At 35.3% G+C, this 15,360-nt stretch overlaps 1 protein-coding gene across 2 annotated transcripts in view; it reads left to right on the top strand.

Moving 5' to 3' along the window:
- The window catches only part of PLPPR4 (phospholipid phosphatase related 4), a 45,757-nt gene that overhangs the window by 14,699 nt on the left and 15,698 nt on the right, over positions 1 to 15,360 (top strand). For both annotated transcript variants that reach the window (XM_023231052.1, XM_023231051.1), the window contains exon 2: positions 9,791 to 9,976. In XM_023231052.1, the coding sequence (XP_023086820.1) occupies positions 9,791 to 9,976 (186 nt within the window). The remainder of the gene's footprint in view (positions 1 to 9,790; positions 9,977 to 15,360) is intronic.

Genomic DNA, 15,360 nt, shown 5'->3' with positions numbered 1-15,360 from the left:
CCCAAATTTTTTTTTTTTTTTTTTTTTTTTTTTTGAGATGGAGTCTCGCTCTATCGCCCAGGCTGGAGTGCAGTGGCCGGATCTCAGCTCACTACAAGCTCTGCCTCCCGGGTTCCCGCCATTCTCCTGCCTCAGCCTCCCAAGTAGCTGGGACTACAGGCGCCCGCCACCTCGCCCGGCTAGTTTTTTGTATTTTTAGTAGAGACGGGGTTTCACGGTGTTAGCCAGGATGGTCTCGATCTCCTGACCTCGTGATCCACCCGTCTCGGCCTCCCAAAGTGCTGGGATTACAGGCTTGAGCCACCGCGCCCGGCCTTATTACCCAAATTTTAAAATATCAGCTGTATGTTGTAAGGGAAGAGAAATTACAGCTAGAAGAAAGGATTTAAAAGCAACTACTTTTAACAATTGAAATACAGATCCTCAGCCTCAGGTCTTAGTCTCTAATTTGGTTTAAAGAATAAAATGCTTTCCAAGACAATGCACATACTTCAGTGTCTAATTATGTAAGAAGAACAAATTTTCACTACCTGAGGTTAAGACTGGTGATTACAAAACCTACTACCCCAAGCCCAGTGCTAGATCAATATTCAGGTAATAAAACAACCATTTATCATTATTTTTGACTTTACTGTTAGATCATTGAGTGATTGTATTGGTCCTTTTAGAGCTGTAAAGATGTACTTTCATATTCAGGATAGAACAGATTTTTTCCCATTCAACTTAAAACATCCATTAGGTGAAGTATTATTAATTATCTTCTCTATTAATTATCATTGCTATGGAGGATCCAATGTAAGTTTCTTGATTTTTTTAATGCTAATGAAATCATTAGAATTCTAGAAATTTAAAATAGAAAGCATTTTCTTGTGGTAGACTAAATGAAGATCTTTTTAAATGGGAGATATTTTCTTAACAATACTGCAAGAACGTCTCAACATTTGGCATCTCTCTTCAAATTATCCATGTATGTATTAGTTTATTGCATATTATTGTATATATTAGTTTATTGTATATTGAGGACACCTAGCATGTCAGGGCTAAAGAGATGGATAAGACAATTTCTCTGCTTTCAAGGATCTTGTCGCCGAATAGGAGAGAACGTAAAGGAACAACTTCCATCCCATATGACAATTGCTATGATCCAGGCATTCATCAGGGTATCTCTGTATGGTCAGAGAAAGTGCTCCAAAGGAAGCACTAAAAGCAGGAAAACATCTGGAACCTTACGTTTGCCTAATTTCTGATACTTTATGTTAGAAATCATTTACTAGGGAAGACAAAAGTGAAAATAAAAGCAGACCATACCCGAAATATAATTAAATGCTCTTAAGATATTCCCAAAACCAAAATAATACAAATGACTTCAAAGAAACTGCACAGGGAAGAACCTGAGGGCAGCACATCAGTGAGAGTGTGATTGGAAAGTGCCTGCCAGCCCTTCGCTGTTGTTGCCGTTGAAACCCCTTGACACATGGCCATCTCTCTCCTGTGTCCTTTAAACTGGCAATCTCATTGAAGCCTGGAGCTATCCTTTCCTGAAAAGCACTAGACTAGTGCCAGATGGTGACATGTGGCAGAATGGCAGCAGGATACACGGTGGTGCATGCTTCCAGGAATTTAACAGACCAGGTTTCTATTACTGGCCTTTGAAGCCAGGCGTTCTATTTTATTTATCTGGGCCATGGTCCTTATCTCAAATTTATCTTAAGAATCCCAAGGAGGTTATAAGAATTAAATTAGATAATTAGGAGGAAATGTCTAAATGAAAACTCAGTAAATGTCCTTTGCTTTTTAGGTCTGAGTACATACCTAATAAATTCTACTGAAACTGAGAGGAGCTCTAGAAAAGATAGATCTCAGATTGGAACAAACAAAGCCATTTTCACGTTTGGGTGATAAGGAATAAGTGAGTAGAGAACATGTTTAAGAGTAATAAGAATTAAGAGAAACAGAATGGCCTTCTTCAAACTGCACCTTTCTCCTAGGACCCCCTCTCCCCATATGGGCACCCCACATACAGTTATTTTAGCGGTGTGGAGGAGGAAAGCCATTTGAGTTCCATGAGCAAAGAATTTTGAGCACATTTCCCAACTTAGACACCTGGGTAGGAGTCTGGGTGTTCCCACTTGGGGGCTTTGTGGCTATTGCACAATTTATGTAAACTATTTCTGCCTCAGTTTTCTCATTTGTAATTTGGGGATACTAATAGATACTTTATATAGTGTAGATTGAATATAGCAATCTTTTAAACTTAACTAGTATCTGGCACCTAAGTCCTCAACACCTGCTGTATATTTTTCAGAAATTGTCTATGTTTTTTGTTCCTTTAGTCAAAATGTCTTAATTTCTTTCAACTAAATTCAGTGAACATTTATTGGACACCTAAAACATTCAAAGCACTGGGTAAATTGCAAAGGTTTCACTTTTGAGTACTTGATCTTGGGGCAAGGGCTGGTAATATATAAATAACTATAATCAGAGGCAGACTAACAGATCCTTCGATAAAGTTAGATATGAAGTATGTGAGATGGAGTCTTCAATTCTGAGTGGAGAGCCTGGAGAAGGTTTCAGGGAGAAAAAAATTCTATGACCTCAACCTGAAAGGATAAGTCCAATTTTTATGAGAAATAAATGTGGAACTGTAACGTGAAGCAGTGACTAGAACATGTCTTTTTGAAATATAAATATAATGGGAACATGGGCTGTCTTTCTGGTTTAGGAGAGTGGAGAGTAGGTGGAAAGCAAAATTAACCAAGAAAGGCAGATCAAGGCCATATTTTAAAAAGTCATAAATATCATTCTAAAAAATTTGCACGTTATTTTGTTATTAATGGGGCACCATTAAATGCACGATGAGGTATGAATTCTAGGAAAATTAGTTTGGAAGCATTGTGGAGGATGAAACAAATTATGAAGAGAATAGAGATTTTTTTAAAGGCCCTAATGCTTTATATAAGGCAGTGATAGTGTGAAAGAAATGAGAGAAATGATTCTTCATTCATTAGATTGCAATGTAAAAAAAAAAAAAAAAAAAAAAAAAAAAAAATCATTTCATTGATAAGAAATGATGCCCAGAAAGGTTAAGTGACTTTTCCAAATCCCAGAAGAAGCTGGCAGAATAAATGAGGGGAAAAACTGGATTCTCCTGGTTCTGAGGCCAGACCGGTTTCCCTCAATCACACTGCCCTGTTTCAATTTGTATATATTCATGTCATACAAGCCGTATCTGTTTTATGTATAAAAACTAGTTTAGACTTCTAGACCTTAAGTAATGTTGCAGACTCCTTCTGACCAATTATTTCCCTTAATGACACTTTAAGTGTTAGTGTGTGTTTATAATCTGTATTTTTGAAGTTCTTTGCAGCCAATCTGAATATGCTATACTTAGAGCGAAGATAGTTTTATATATCATAAAGCCTAATATTATTTTATTATTATTATCAATATTTGAAGAAAATATTAATCTGTATTAGCTACAAGGCAAAAAATACTACAGAATACCACTAAAGATCATACTGTAGGAAGTAGAAAATTCCCTCACCACGTGTGTGTTGACCTGTGGCAACCTTCTTCATGGCTACAGGCTTTAATACAATTGCTTTGATCTGCTAGCATTTTTTTCCCAGTTTGAACTGAATTTCAATGTATTTTATTACTGTTTCAAATTTCACATTTTATATGATTTCAGGGTATTTATCAAGTTGGTTCCAAGCATCTCATTTTTAAAAATGTGTTATTAATATTAAAATCTTCCTTTGTCTCTTATAATAGATCTTGCATATGATTGGCACAAATATACACAATTATTTTCTTTGCCTTCTTGTAACATTACTTATATCAAAGCTAAAATAATTTAACTTTGAAATGTCTTATGCTAGCATTGTTCTCCAAAAGTGAGGATTTTGCTGCTTAAATCATCTAGTACCAATAATTTGCAGCTTTATCCCTCCAGCCTTGGTCTCTCCTGTTAGCTCCAAGTCGACATTTTACTTTAATAACTAAGAGACGTAACAGTTTTAATACTTTCAAAACAGAATCTTCTATTCTTTCCATCCAAACTTCTCCCTATCCCAAGGAATGACATCACTGACCTAATTCCTCAAATCCCATCTTTGAAATCAACCTTTATTGTTTTATCTTCCTCATTGATCAAGCCATAAACAAAGTTTGTTATATCCGTCTCCAAAACCATATCAACAATCTACCAGTTTCTTTGTATTTCCAGTACTAAACTCTAGTACATGCTGCCTCATGTCTCCTGGATTTCCGCCATTGCCATACATCCACTAGAATGTAAGCTCTGTGAGTGCATGGAGCTCTCTGTTTGGTTTACTGCTACATTCCTTACACTTAGAGAAGTGCCGGGTGCCTACTAGGCATTCAATACATATTTGTTGAGTTTTGAACAGTCTTCTAAATTTTTACCCTATTCCTACTTTTGACCCGCCATGATCATCCTCAATCTGACAGCCAGAGATCTTTGTAAAATCCATTGCAAATCCTATTACACCTCTGCTTGAACTCTCTGGAATGTTTCTGATCCTACTTTAAATAAAATTCTAACTTCCTCCTTGGACTTCAGGACTCTGCAATGTCTGGTCCCAAATCTACCTCTCTGACTTCATTTTGTATCACTTCCTCCATTTGATTGTGCTTTTCACCTGGTTTTTATCTGGTTAGTTCTTTCTTGCCCATTCAAGTCTCTGCTTAAATGGCAACTACTCAAATAGGTCTTCCTTGATCTAAAATAGGAATTCAGGCACTTAATTACATAGCTCTCTTCTTTATAGTATGTGTTCTTTATGATATATATATTTCTGACATACATTTAATATATATAATATATATAATATATATTTTTTACCTGGCTTCCTCAAGTAGAATGAAATATTCATAGGGACAAAGATTTTGTTTTATCATAACTGTATTCCCAGGACCTAGAACAAGGCCTGGGGCTAGCAGGCTCCCAAAGATATTTGTTGAATGACTAAATGGATGAGCCACCATTACCATGTATATTAATTGGCCCTTTGTGACTATGGTTTCCACCAGTTCAAAAGGCTCTTATAGGACTCTGAGTTCATGATGGCTATAAGAAGGCAAAGAATGGAGCTGACCTGTTTTGCCCCAGGCTCAGAGCAAAGTGAACTCTCCCCAGTGAAAAGTAGTTTGTCCTTATTATAATCATGCTAAAAACAAGTAAGCTATCTGATCTAGACAAAGTGTCATGATAGATTTGATAAAATGTTTCACTAAAATGGATATATAATCTAAATTTGTCTTTTTAAAACTGGCATCAGAAAAATCAATATTGTCTAGCAAACGTGGTATTTTGAAACACCTTTCTTTTGTTTGCCCTGTTCTCTAAAACAGTTATAATTTTTCTTCTTAAAAATTGCTCTGTTATTTTCACTCACAGATTCCTTAGTGGATGGTAATTATAAGAATCAATCTTTTCTTTTTGAAAATAAACCGTTTTCCTAATCCTCAGGTAATTTCCCTCCTCTCTATTGCTGCATACAAATAGCTTGGTTCAGACGGGCACGGTGGCTCATGTCTGTAACCCCAGCACTTTGGGAGGCCAAGGCAGGTGGATAACCGAGGTCAGGAGATCAAGATCATCCTGGCTAACACGGTGAAACTGCATCTGTACTAAAAATACAAAAAATTAGTCAGGCGTGGTGGCACACGCCTGTAGTCCCAGCTATTCGTGAGGCTGAGGCAGGAGAATCACTTGAACCCAGGAGGTGGAAATTGCAGTGGCCCAAGATGGCGCACCTGCCAAAAAAAAAAGCTTGGTTCACACTTTTTTGGGGGCTATATCATGATTAGAGAATAAAATTTGTAGTGTTTGGCTACATACTTTTAAAAAATCTCTTTAAATCTCATTTTCAAAATCTCATTTTAAATGCAATCAAAACAAGTCTGTGTAATTTTATTATGTGCATATCAATTCTATATGTATGCCAAAATTGGCACATACCATCTGTTAAATTCCTTCCACTCAAAAAAAAAAAAAATCTCTTACTGAGCATTTCAAAGATAAAAAGGTAACTCTGAAGACAATTACGTTAGAAATAAACATTGTCATTTAATTCATTACATTGGGTAGTAAACTACAGTGTGGGAACACCATGTATAAAATTATTTATTTCTAAAATATAACGAATATAATGAAGATTTTATACAAATAACTCTTTATTACAAACAAAATGATGTAAGGAACAGAGTAAATATGCTTTTGAAAAAATAAGAGAAATAGATATCAAAAAGAAAAAAAGATTATTTTTAATAGAGATGGGATTTCACCACCAGGCTAGTCTCAAACTCCTGACCTCATGATCTGCCCACCTTCCAAAGTGCTGGGATTACAGGCATGAGCCACCGTGCCCAGAGAAAAAAAAGATTCTTACTATGGAAACAAATGAAGGTTTTAAAACATACTTCTATAGAAATGTAGAAGATATTAATATGGAAAATTATATAATTGGAAAAATGATATAATTGGAAAAATTGTCAGTTTCAGGAAGATTACTGGCTGAAAAGACTAATGCATAATATTAGTGACAAATTACTTTAATTCATATGTTAATGTAGAATATGTGTATATATATATAGATACATGCATATATATTCGGAAGTCACTATAATGTATATTAGTGGCAACACAGAAATCAGTGCGATTAGGCCCCTGCCTTAAGGCGATTTTAGTTTGGGAAGCAAAGCAAAAGACTAAACCTAATTTATGGCAGATAAAAAAGAGCAGTGGGTAAAAATTTCCTAAAAAGAAGTACTAGGGGAATAAGACTGAAGAAATTACTCTCAAAAGGTATTGTCAAGCAAAGCTTCATGAGAAAGGTGATGTTTAATGAATATATTATTGTTACTAGTTATAACAATAACAATACTTAATAACTTTTATAAGCTATTTATTCCAGATATTGTTGACTTTGGAACTAGAATTCATGTATTCAAAATCCACCTCTGTCACTTATGACAGGTAACTGCTTATCCACCTGCAAAATAAGGATACTGATAGCAGTTATCTTATATCACAACAGAAAGTTTTAGGTTAAATGAGTTTAAAATGTGTCAAATTAATTAAAATTTCTAAAACAGAAAAATTGATGCATAGTAAGCACTTTATGAAGTACTTGTTAAATTAATACTTAAATATATTTATATGGATTTAAGTGGAAATTTAAATAATGTGCATGCACCATGAAATGCTGATGTATTGGTCAAGACTGAAAGCTACTATTCGTGCACTATCGAAGAGGGAAGTAGTGAGATGGAATGATCAGATATTTGAAGTGATCGAATAATAGTCAATAAGAAAAAATAAATGTTTTTGATATACTTTTTGTTCTCTACAAAGCATCCATCTGAAAAACAAAAAGATAATGCAAGATTACTTACTATGTATTTCTTTTTTTCTGCCAGTAAACCTAATTATTTCTTAATTACAAAAAAAGACCTCTTGGGACTAGAAGGCATAATGCTGTCTTCTACAAATAAAAATTTAAAAATTGTTTTTTCAAACCAAACAATCAGAAATCATGAGTAGTTAATATTGTCTTTATAAAAAACATTTCCTGTTTGCTTAAATAAATATTATATCCTCTAAAGGAACAAAGCCTTAAACTAAGCAATTCTTTGAGTGTTATGTAAGTCTACATTTTCAGGTTCTGGAAAGTCTGGCACTAGGTTAAGCGTTTGCGATATTTTCTCTTTAGCTGAGAGCAGGTCTCTCACTAAGCTACTGCTCCTTGATGACCAAGTCTATCTCTTGTTCCATGTATTATATCTACCTACACAGTGCCTGGCACATTCACACATGAATGAATAAATAATTGAACCCAAAAAGGGTACACAAAACCTAGAAAGTACAGTGTGCCTAGTTTAGGGAGACCAAATAGATGAGACCCAGTGAAGTCAGGATTTTCAGATAAACAATGAACAATTTTCAGTGTAAGTCTCTCTCAAATATTGCATGGGGTATACTTACACTAAAAATTATTCATTGCTATCTGAAATTCTGGTTTCACTGGGTGACCTGTATTTTTATTAGCTAAATCTGGTAACTCCAGTCTAGTTATTGTAATTAAATTAAGGTTTACACATTTATTCAATTAGCTAGTTATCAGCAAGTATTGATTGCTTCCTTAAATTATTAAATGATGTATTCCCTGCCTACCAAGTGCCAGGACTTATAAATAACACTGGCAGACTCTCACTTCATAGAGCACTTATTTCAGTGGGAGACTGGGAGAGATGAAAAACAAATAAGTGAAGTATTAAACTGGCAAGGTAATTTCAGTTAATGATAAGTGTCATGAAAAAAATCAAGCAAAATGATAAGGTAGAGAGTGAAGGATGGATCAAGAGCTGCCTTGGGTAGAGGGTGCAGAAAGGCATCATTAAATGATGAAAAGAAGCCAGTAGTATCGAGAGCCAGAAAAAGAGCACAAAAGGAAGAAGAAATAGCAAGTGCAAAGGATCCTGGGCAGAAATGAATTTGACTATTACAGGAAAAGAATGAAAACCAATTAGATTTCAGTGAGCAGGGGGCTGAGGAGCAGTGAAAATGTGGTATAAAAAGAATCAAGAGCCAAAGCATGAAGCAACTTGCATTGCATGGGATGGCATTTGGATTTTATTCAAGTTGAGTGGGAAACACTAGAGTGATTCAGATAGGAGAGTGATGAGATCTGAAATACTTTGCTGTTGTTGTTGTTTGTTTGTTTGTTTTCTTTATTTTTTCTAAAGAAAAGGGGGATACATGTGCAGAATGTGCAGGTTTGTTACATAAGTATACGTGTGCCATGGTGGTTTGCTACACCTATCGACCTGTCTTCTAAGTTCCCTCCCCTCAACCTCCACCCTCCAACAGGCCCTGGTGTGTGTTGTTCCCCTCTCTGTGGCCATGTGTTCTCAATGTTAAACTCCCACTTATGAATGAGAATATGTGTGTTTGGTTATCTGTTCTTGTGTTAGTTTGCTGAGAATGATGGCTTCCAGCTTCATCCATGCCCCTGTAAAGGACATGATCTCATTCCTCTTTATGGGTGCATAGTATTCCATGGTGTATATATACTAAATTTTCTTTATCCAGTCTATCACTGATGGGTATTTGTGGTTCCATGTCTTCGCTATTGTAAACAGCGCTGCAATAAACATACATGTACATATGTCTTTATACTAGAATAATTTCTATTCCTTTGGTTATATACCCAGTAATGGGATTGCTGGGTCAAATGGTATTTCTGGTTCTAGACCCTTGAAGAATCTCCATACTGTCTTCCACAATGGTTAAACTAATTTACATTCCCACCAACAGTGTAAAAGCATTTCTATTTCTCCACAGCCTCACCAGCATCTATTGTTTCCTGACTTTTTAATAATTGCCATTCTGACTGGCATGAGGTGGTGTCTCATTGTGGTTTTGATTTGCATTTCTCTGATTATCAGTGATGTTGACACATCTGAACTGAAATACTTTTACAAGACCCCTTGGAATGCTGTGTGGAAAATGAATGGGTATAGTGGGAGGGTGGGAGTGAAAGTGTAGCACCAGTTAGAAGGTTGGGGTGGACTCGTAACAGGCTATGACTAAGGTGGGTGAATTGGAATCCACGTTGAAGGTAGAAGCAATAGAACTTACAAATGATTTTTAACTCTGGAATTGGAGGGGAATAGTGAGAGAAGGAGAGAAAGCCACTTGTTTTCTGTGTATGGCCTGTATGTCAGGTAGAATAAATTGATCTTCTTTTTCCTTCATTCTTAGTTGCCTATATTGGCATCATCGGTGGTTAGCCTCTATTTCCTCGAACTCACGGATGTCTTCAAACCTGTACACTCTGGATTTAGCTGCTATGATCGGAGTCTTAGCATGCCGTACATTGAACCAACCCAGGAGGCAATTCCATTCCTCATGTTGCTTAGCTTGGCTTTTGCTGGACCTGCAATTACGGTAAGAATTACCCCCAAAATTGTGTTTATCAGTCCTGAAAAACTAAAAATCACCACATTTGTATAATAAATGGGTTCAAAGCAAACAAAAGATGAACTCTAAGTCTTAAATCAAAATCATGTCTTTGAGATATATTGACAGTATCATGTGGAAGTTAATAGCATAACATTATTGGCATTAAAATTTAAACATTCTATGATTTGAAAAATGATTGATTCCTAGTGTTTATTTTTATAAATCATTATGAAAAGTTTTGTAACTTTATAATTCTCTTTGAATGGCTACTAGGACACTTCTGGTACACTTCCTAATGAACTTACTTTACATATGTTTATTTGGTATCTAAAGCCTGAAAAAATGGGGGGGGGAAATTACATATTCAACAGACTGTCTTCCAAAAGTGCATTTGGTACCACTTACAGTTTCATTTTTTTACTAGATTATCACTGTTTATTGATTATGAGTACTGAGCATAAATAATTATAAAGATATGAAAACTCATTCAAGGCATGCATGCATGAACACATACACATACATACAGACATGCTCAAAGAATAAACTGTTTTATATTCAGAAAAGGTATTTGCATTTTAAAATGTTCATAAATTCAAAATAGCTAGAAGAAAACAATTTAAATGTTCCTAGCATAAAGAAAAGATAAATAAATAAGATGATGAATACCCTAATCACCCTGATTTGATCTTTACATGTTAGATGAATGTATCAAATTATCAGCTATATTCTGAAAAGATGTACATCTATCATGTATCAATAAAAAATCTAAAATAAATAATTAAATAAATAAAATATGTACATAAAGAAATGTTCTAATGTACTGGAACTGAATTCAAAACGTAGCTGTTTTTAATGTGTTAATATACATTGTAACACACTTTTAGATAAATCTATTAACAAATAAGACTGGCCAACCGTTTTCACCACCTCTTTTGCCCCAAAAATACTACCTAAGAGGGCAAGAAACACTTTTCAAGGGAAATGATATTGACTTCTAGGGTGAAAAACTCATGTTTTGCTTTTAGCATGTTCGTGAATGTCAAAGGAAATGGCTATGAAATTAAAAGCTTCATTTGAAAGCTTCACATTCTAGTTAATTGACCTGTTCAGGCTCAGTACAGCGGCATTTTAAGAAGAGTCTCTGCATAGATGTTCTAAACTCTACACTTTTATGTAGCTATGGATTTTTTAAATTCCCCAATACTAAATAATGCTGGGAATTCTTTAATATAATGCTGTTTACACTTTAAATACATAGTGTATAAAATATTCTCAGAAGGTAAAATGGAAACTTAATTTTCACAGAACTTTATCATATTTAAAAGGTCTCTAAATACTTTATAAATTAATGAGTTATTCTATAGTGACTGTCAGATTATTAGAACTATTAATGATGTACTTGGAAGAAGCTGAGACTCTGAGACTAATAAAATACTCTTGGAGTGCAATATTGCTCAGAATAACAGTATTTTCCTGTCATTTACTAAAGTTTTAATAAAAAATTCATATTATCCAGTCATTTTACCAGGGCAGAAAAGCAGAACTAAAGACAAAAGCCACATGATTATCTCAATAGATGCAGAAAAGTCTTTCAATAAAATTTGACATTGCTTCATGTTAAAAACTCTCAATAAACTAGGTATTGAGGGAACATACATCAAAATAATAACAGCCATGTATGACAAACCCAAACATCATACTGAATGGGCAAAAGCTTGAAGCATTCCCCACTGAAAAACAGCACAAGACGAGGATGGCCTCTCTCACCACTCCTATTCAACCTAGTATTAAATTCTGGCCAGAGCAATCAGGCAAGAAAAAGAAATAAAGGGCATTCAAATAGGAAGAGAAGAAGTACAACTATTGCTGACTAGTCACCAGAGGACATGATTCAATGTCTAGAAAACCCCTTTGTCTCAGTCTAAAAGCTTCTTAAGCTGGTAAGCAACTTCAACAAAGTCTCGGGACACAAGACTATTGTGCAAAAATCACTAGCAATCCTATACCCCAACAGTTAAGCTGAGAGCCAAATCACAAAAGAACTCCCATTCACAACTGCCACAGAAATAATGAAATATCTAGGAATACAGCTAACAAGGGAAGTAAAAGAGCTCTACAAGGAGAACTACAAACCACTGCTCAAATAAATCAGAGATGACACAAACAAATGGAAAAATATTCCATACTCATGAGAAAGCATCAATATCATGAAAATGGCCATACTGTGCAAAGTAATTTATGGATTCGATGCTATTCCCATTGAACTACCAATGACATTCTTCAGAGAACTAGAAATAATCTATTTCAAAGTTCATATGGAACCAAAAAAGAGCCCAAAGAGCCAAAGTAATCCTAAGCAAAAAGAACAAAGCTGGAGGCATCACGTTACCCAAGTTCAAACTATACTACAGGGTTACAGTAACCAAAACAGTATGGTACTGGTACAAGAACAGACACATAGATCAATGGAACAGAATAGGGCACCCAGAAATAAGACTGCACACCTACAACTATCTGATCTTTGGCAATCCTGACAAAAACAAGCAATAGGGAAAGGATTCCTTATTCAATAAATGATGCTGGGATAACTGGCTAGCCATATGCAGAAAATTGAAACTGGATCCCTTCCTTATACCATATACAAAAATCAACTCAAGATTAATTAAAGACTTACATGTAAAACCCAACACTATAAAAACCTTGGAAGACAGCTTAGGCACTACCATTCAGGACATAGGCACAGGCAAAGATTTCATGATGAAGACACCAAAAGCAATTGCAACAAAACCAAAAATTGAAAAATGGGATCTAATTAAACTAAAGAGCTTCTGCACATCAAAATAAACTTTCAACAGAATAAATAGACAACCTACAGAATGGGAGAAAAATTTTGCAAGTTATGCACCTAACAAAGGTCTCATATCTAACATTTATAAGAAACTCAAACAAATTTACAAAAAAATCCAATCCTATTAAAAAGTGGGCAAAGGACATGAACAGACACTCCTCAAAAGAAGGCATACATGCAGCCAACTAGCATATGAAAAAAAGCTCAACATCACTGATCATTAGAGAAATGCAAATCAAAATGACATGACATACTATCTCATACCAGTCAAAATGGCAATTATTAAAAAGTCAAAAAATATTAAGACAGTGGTGAGGTTGTGGAGAAAAAGGAACATTCATACACTGTTGTGGGTTCAACCATTGTGGAAGACAGTGTGGTGATTCCTCAAAGACCTAAATTCAGAACTACCATTCAACCCACCAATCCCATTACTGGGTATATACCCAAAGGAATATAAATCATTCTATTATAAAGATACATGTACACATATATTCATTGCAGCACTATTCAGAATAGCAAAGACATAGAATCAACCTAAATGCCCATCAATTATAGACTGGATAAAGAAAATGTGGTACATATACACCATGGAATACTATGCAGCTATAAAAAGAATGAAATCATGTCTTTTGCAGGGACATGGATGGAGCTAGAGGCCATTATCCTTAGCAAACTAACACAGGAACAGAAAACCAAACACTTCATGTTCTCATTCATAGCTGGGAGTTGAACATTGAGAACACATAGACACATAGAGGGGAAAGACACATACTAGGGCCTACCTGAGGGCAGAGACTAGGAGGAGGAAGATCATCAGTAAAAGTAACTAATGGATACTAGGTGTAATACCTGGGTGATGAAATAATCAGTACAACAAATCCCCATGACATGCGTTGCCTATGTAACAAACCTGCACATCCTGCACATGTACCCGTGAACTTAAAATAAAAGTTTAGATAGATAGATAAAGTTTATAATATATATAAAGTTTATATATGTGTGTGTGTGTGTGTGTATATATATATATATATATATAGATAGATGCTTTAAATGTATCATACTGCCACACCAGAAAGCGCTTATCCTAATTGGGTAAAGTGCTCAAAATTATTATAATTGATATATTTGAATTTGAAATAAATTACATAAAATACTATACAGATGATCATGCCTCTGTTATAAAAGCTGTATTGATATTTAATCATTTAAACAATTTGATTGTACATATCCAGAAGTCTTTCTCCCCTAGGATATTTTATCAAGTTGCTAGGAAAGCAAATTTAGTTGTGGCACTCCCACTATTTATTTCATGTTGCTTCTTTTGCTGACACTGTTACATGTCGAGGGGACAATAACCTTGGTGTCATCACTATGTGCCTGCTTGTGTTGATTCCTTCACATCCTATAATAAATTCTCAATATACAAGTTTGGGATGCTTTCTGAGGGATCTGGCATGAAAGCTTTCTTTCTTGAGGTCTGAGAAATAAAAGAGAAAATCCACCATGGCTCCCTTTCACCTGGCTGACCTGGGAATTCCAGTGACAACTCCTTCCAGAAAGGCATCATCCAATTCCTGGGTCTCCATGGAGCCTCCATAGCTGCTGCATGCCTCTTCATGGAAGGAAAGGCAAACTAGGGAACTATTTACGCTTCAGGATTTATGATTTCCCTATATCACTTCAGGATACTCCAAGATGACAGCAATTCATTCCCACCACACTGGTTTGATAGGTTTTAGGTAACCAACTGGACGGTGAGACAGACTAGACTTTGCTGACATCAAACACTTTGTCACAGCTTTCTCTCCAAACATATACTATACTTCTAGATTTCATTCTAATTTCATTTTTTTCCCTTGGTTTTGAAGGCCTTCTCCCAAAACATACATTTTCTCGCAGTGATCCTCTAGAGTCTGCTGTCATCTTGTTCTAAAACCATAATTCTATCTCGAATCTTCCTACATATATAGCTATGCTAACTCCTTTCCCCCTCTCTTCCTGAAAGTAAAAATAACAGACTCTAATTTCTGACTTTCAAGGATGTCATTTTCCTTTCTACCTTTAGGGCAGCATAAGCCTGTTTCAAAAACGGGGTAGTGAGAAGGTATAGGGAGGTAAGCAGAACTCTCCATTTGCGAATGAGTGTCCAAAAGGACTTGTGTGAGGAGAGCTGCCACCCGCCACGTGGAGTGGAGGGAAGGCAAAGCAAAACAAAAGGCCTTGCTTCAGCCAGATTCTCCAAAAGGAACTTCATATGAATACAAAGATCAGCTAATTTGTATGCAGGAATTTAAATATGAATCATTCAGTATTTGCTTCCCAGATTTTTTAATGCTTTGAAAGATGTTTAAAAATAACTTGTCTTCGTGATGTTATACATGAAAGTGGAAAAATGTATTTCATTTATGTGAAATGTATATGTTTATTTTTCTGAAATTGCCCTTAAATTGAAAAATTTCTTCTTTAATATTCAATTTTCATTTACTTTAGAGTGATAAAGCAAGCATTCTGTTTTAGG

The sequence above is a fragment of the Piliocolobus tephrosceles genome, chromosome 1 (genome assembly GCF_002776525.5).
Source record: "Piliocolobus tephrosceles isolate RC106 chromosome 1, ASM277652v3, whole genome shotgun sequence".
NCBI classification, from domain to species: Eukaryota; Metazoa; Chordata; class Mammalia; order Primates; family Cercopithecidae; genus Piliocolobus; species Piliocolobus tephrosceles.
The sequence above is the reverse complement of the archived record's forward strand: the minus strand, read 5'-3'. Positions and strand labels throughout refer to the sequence as shown.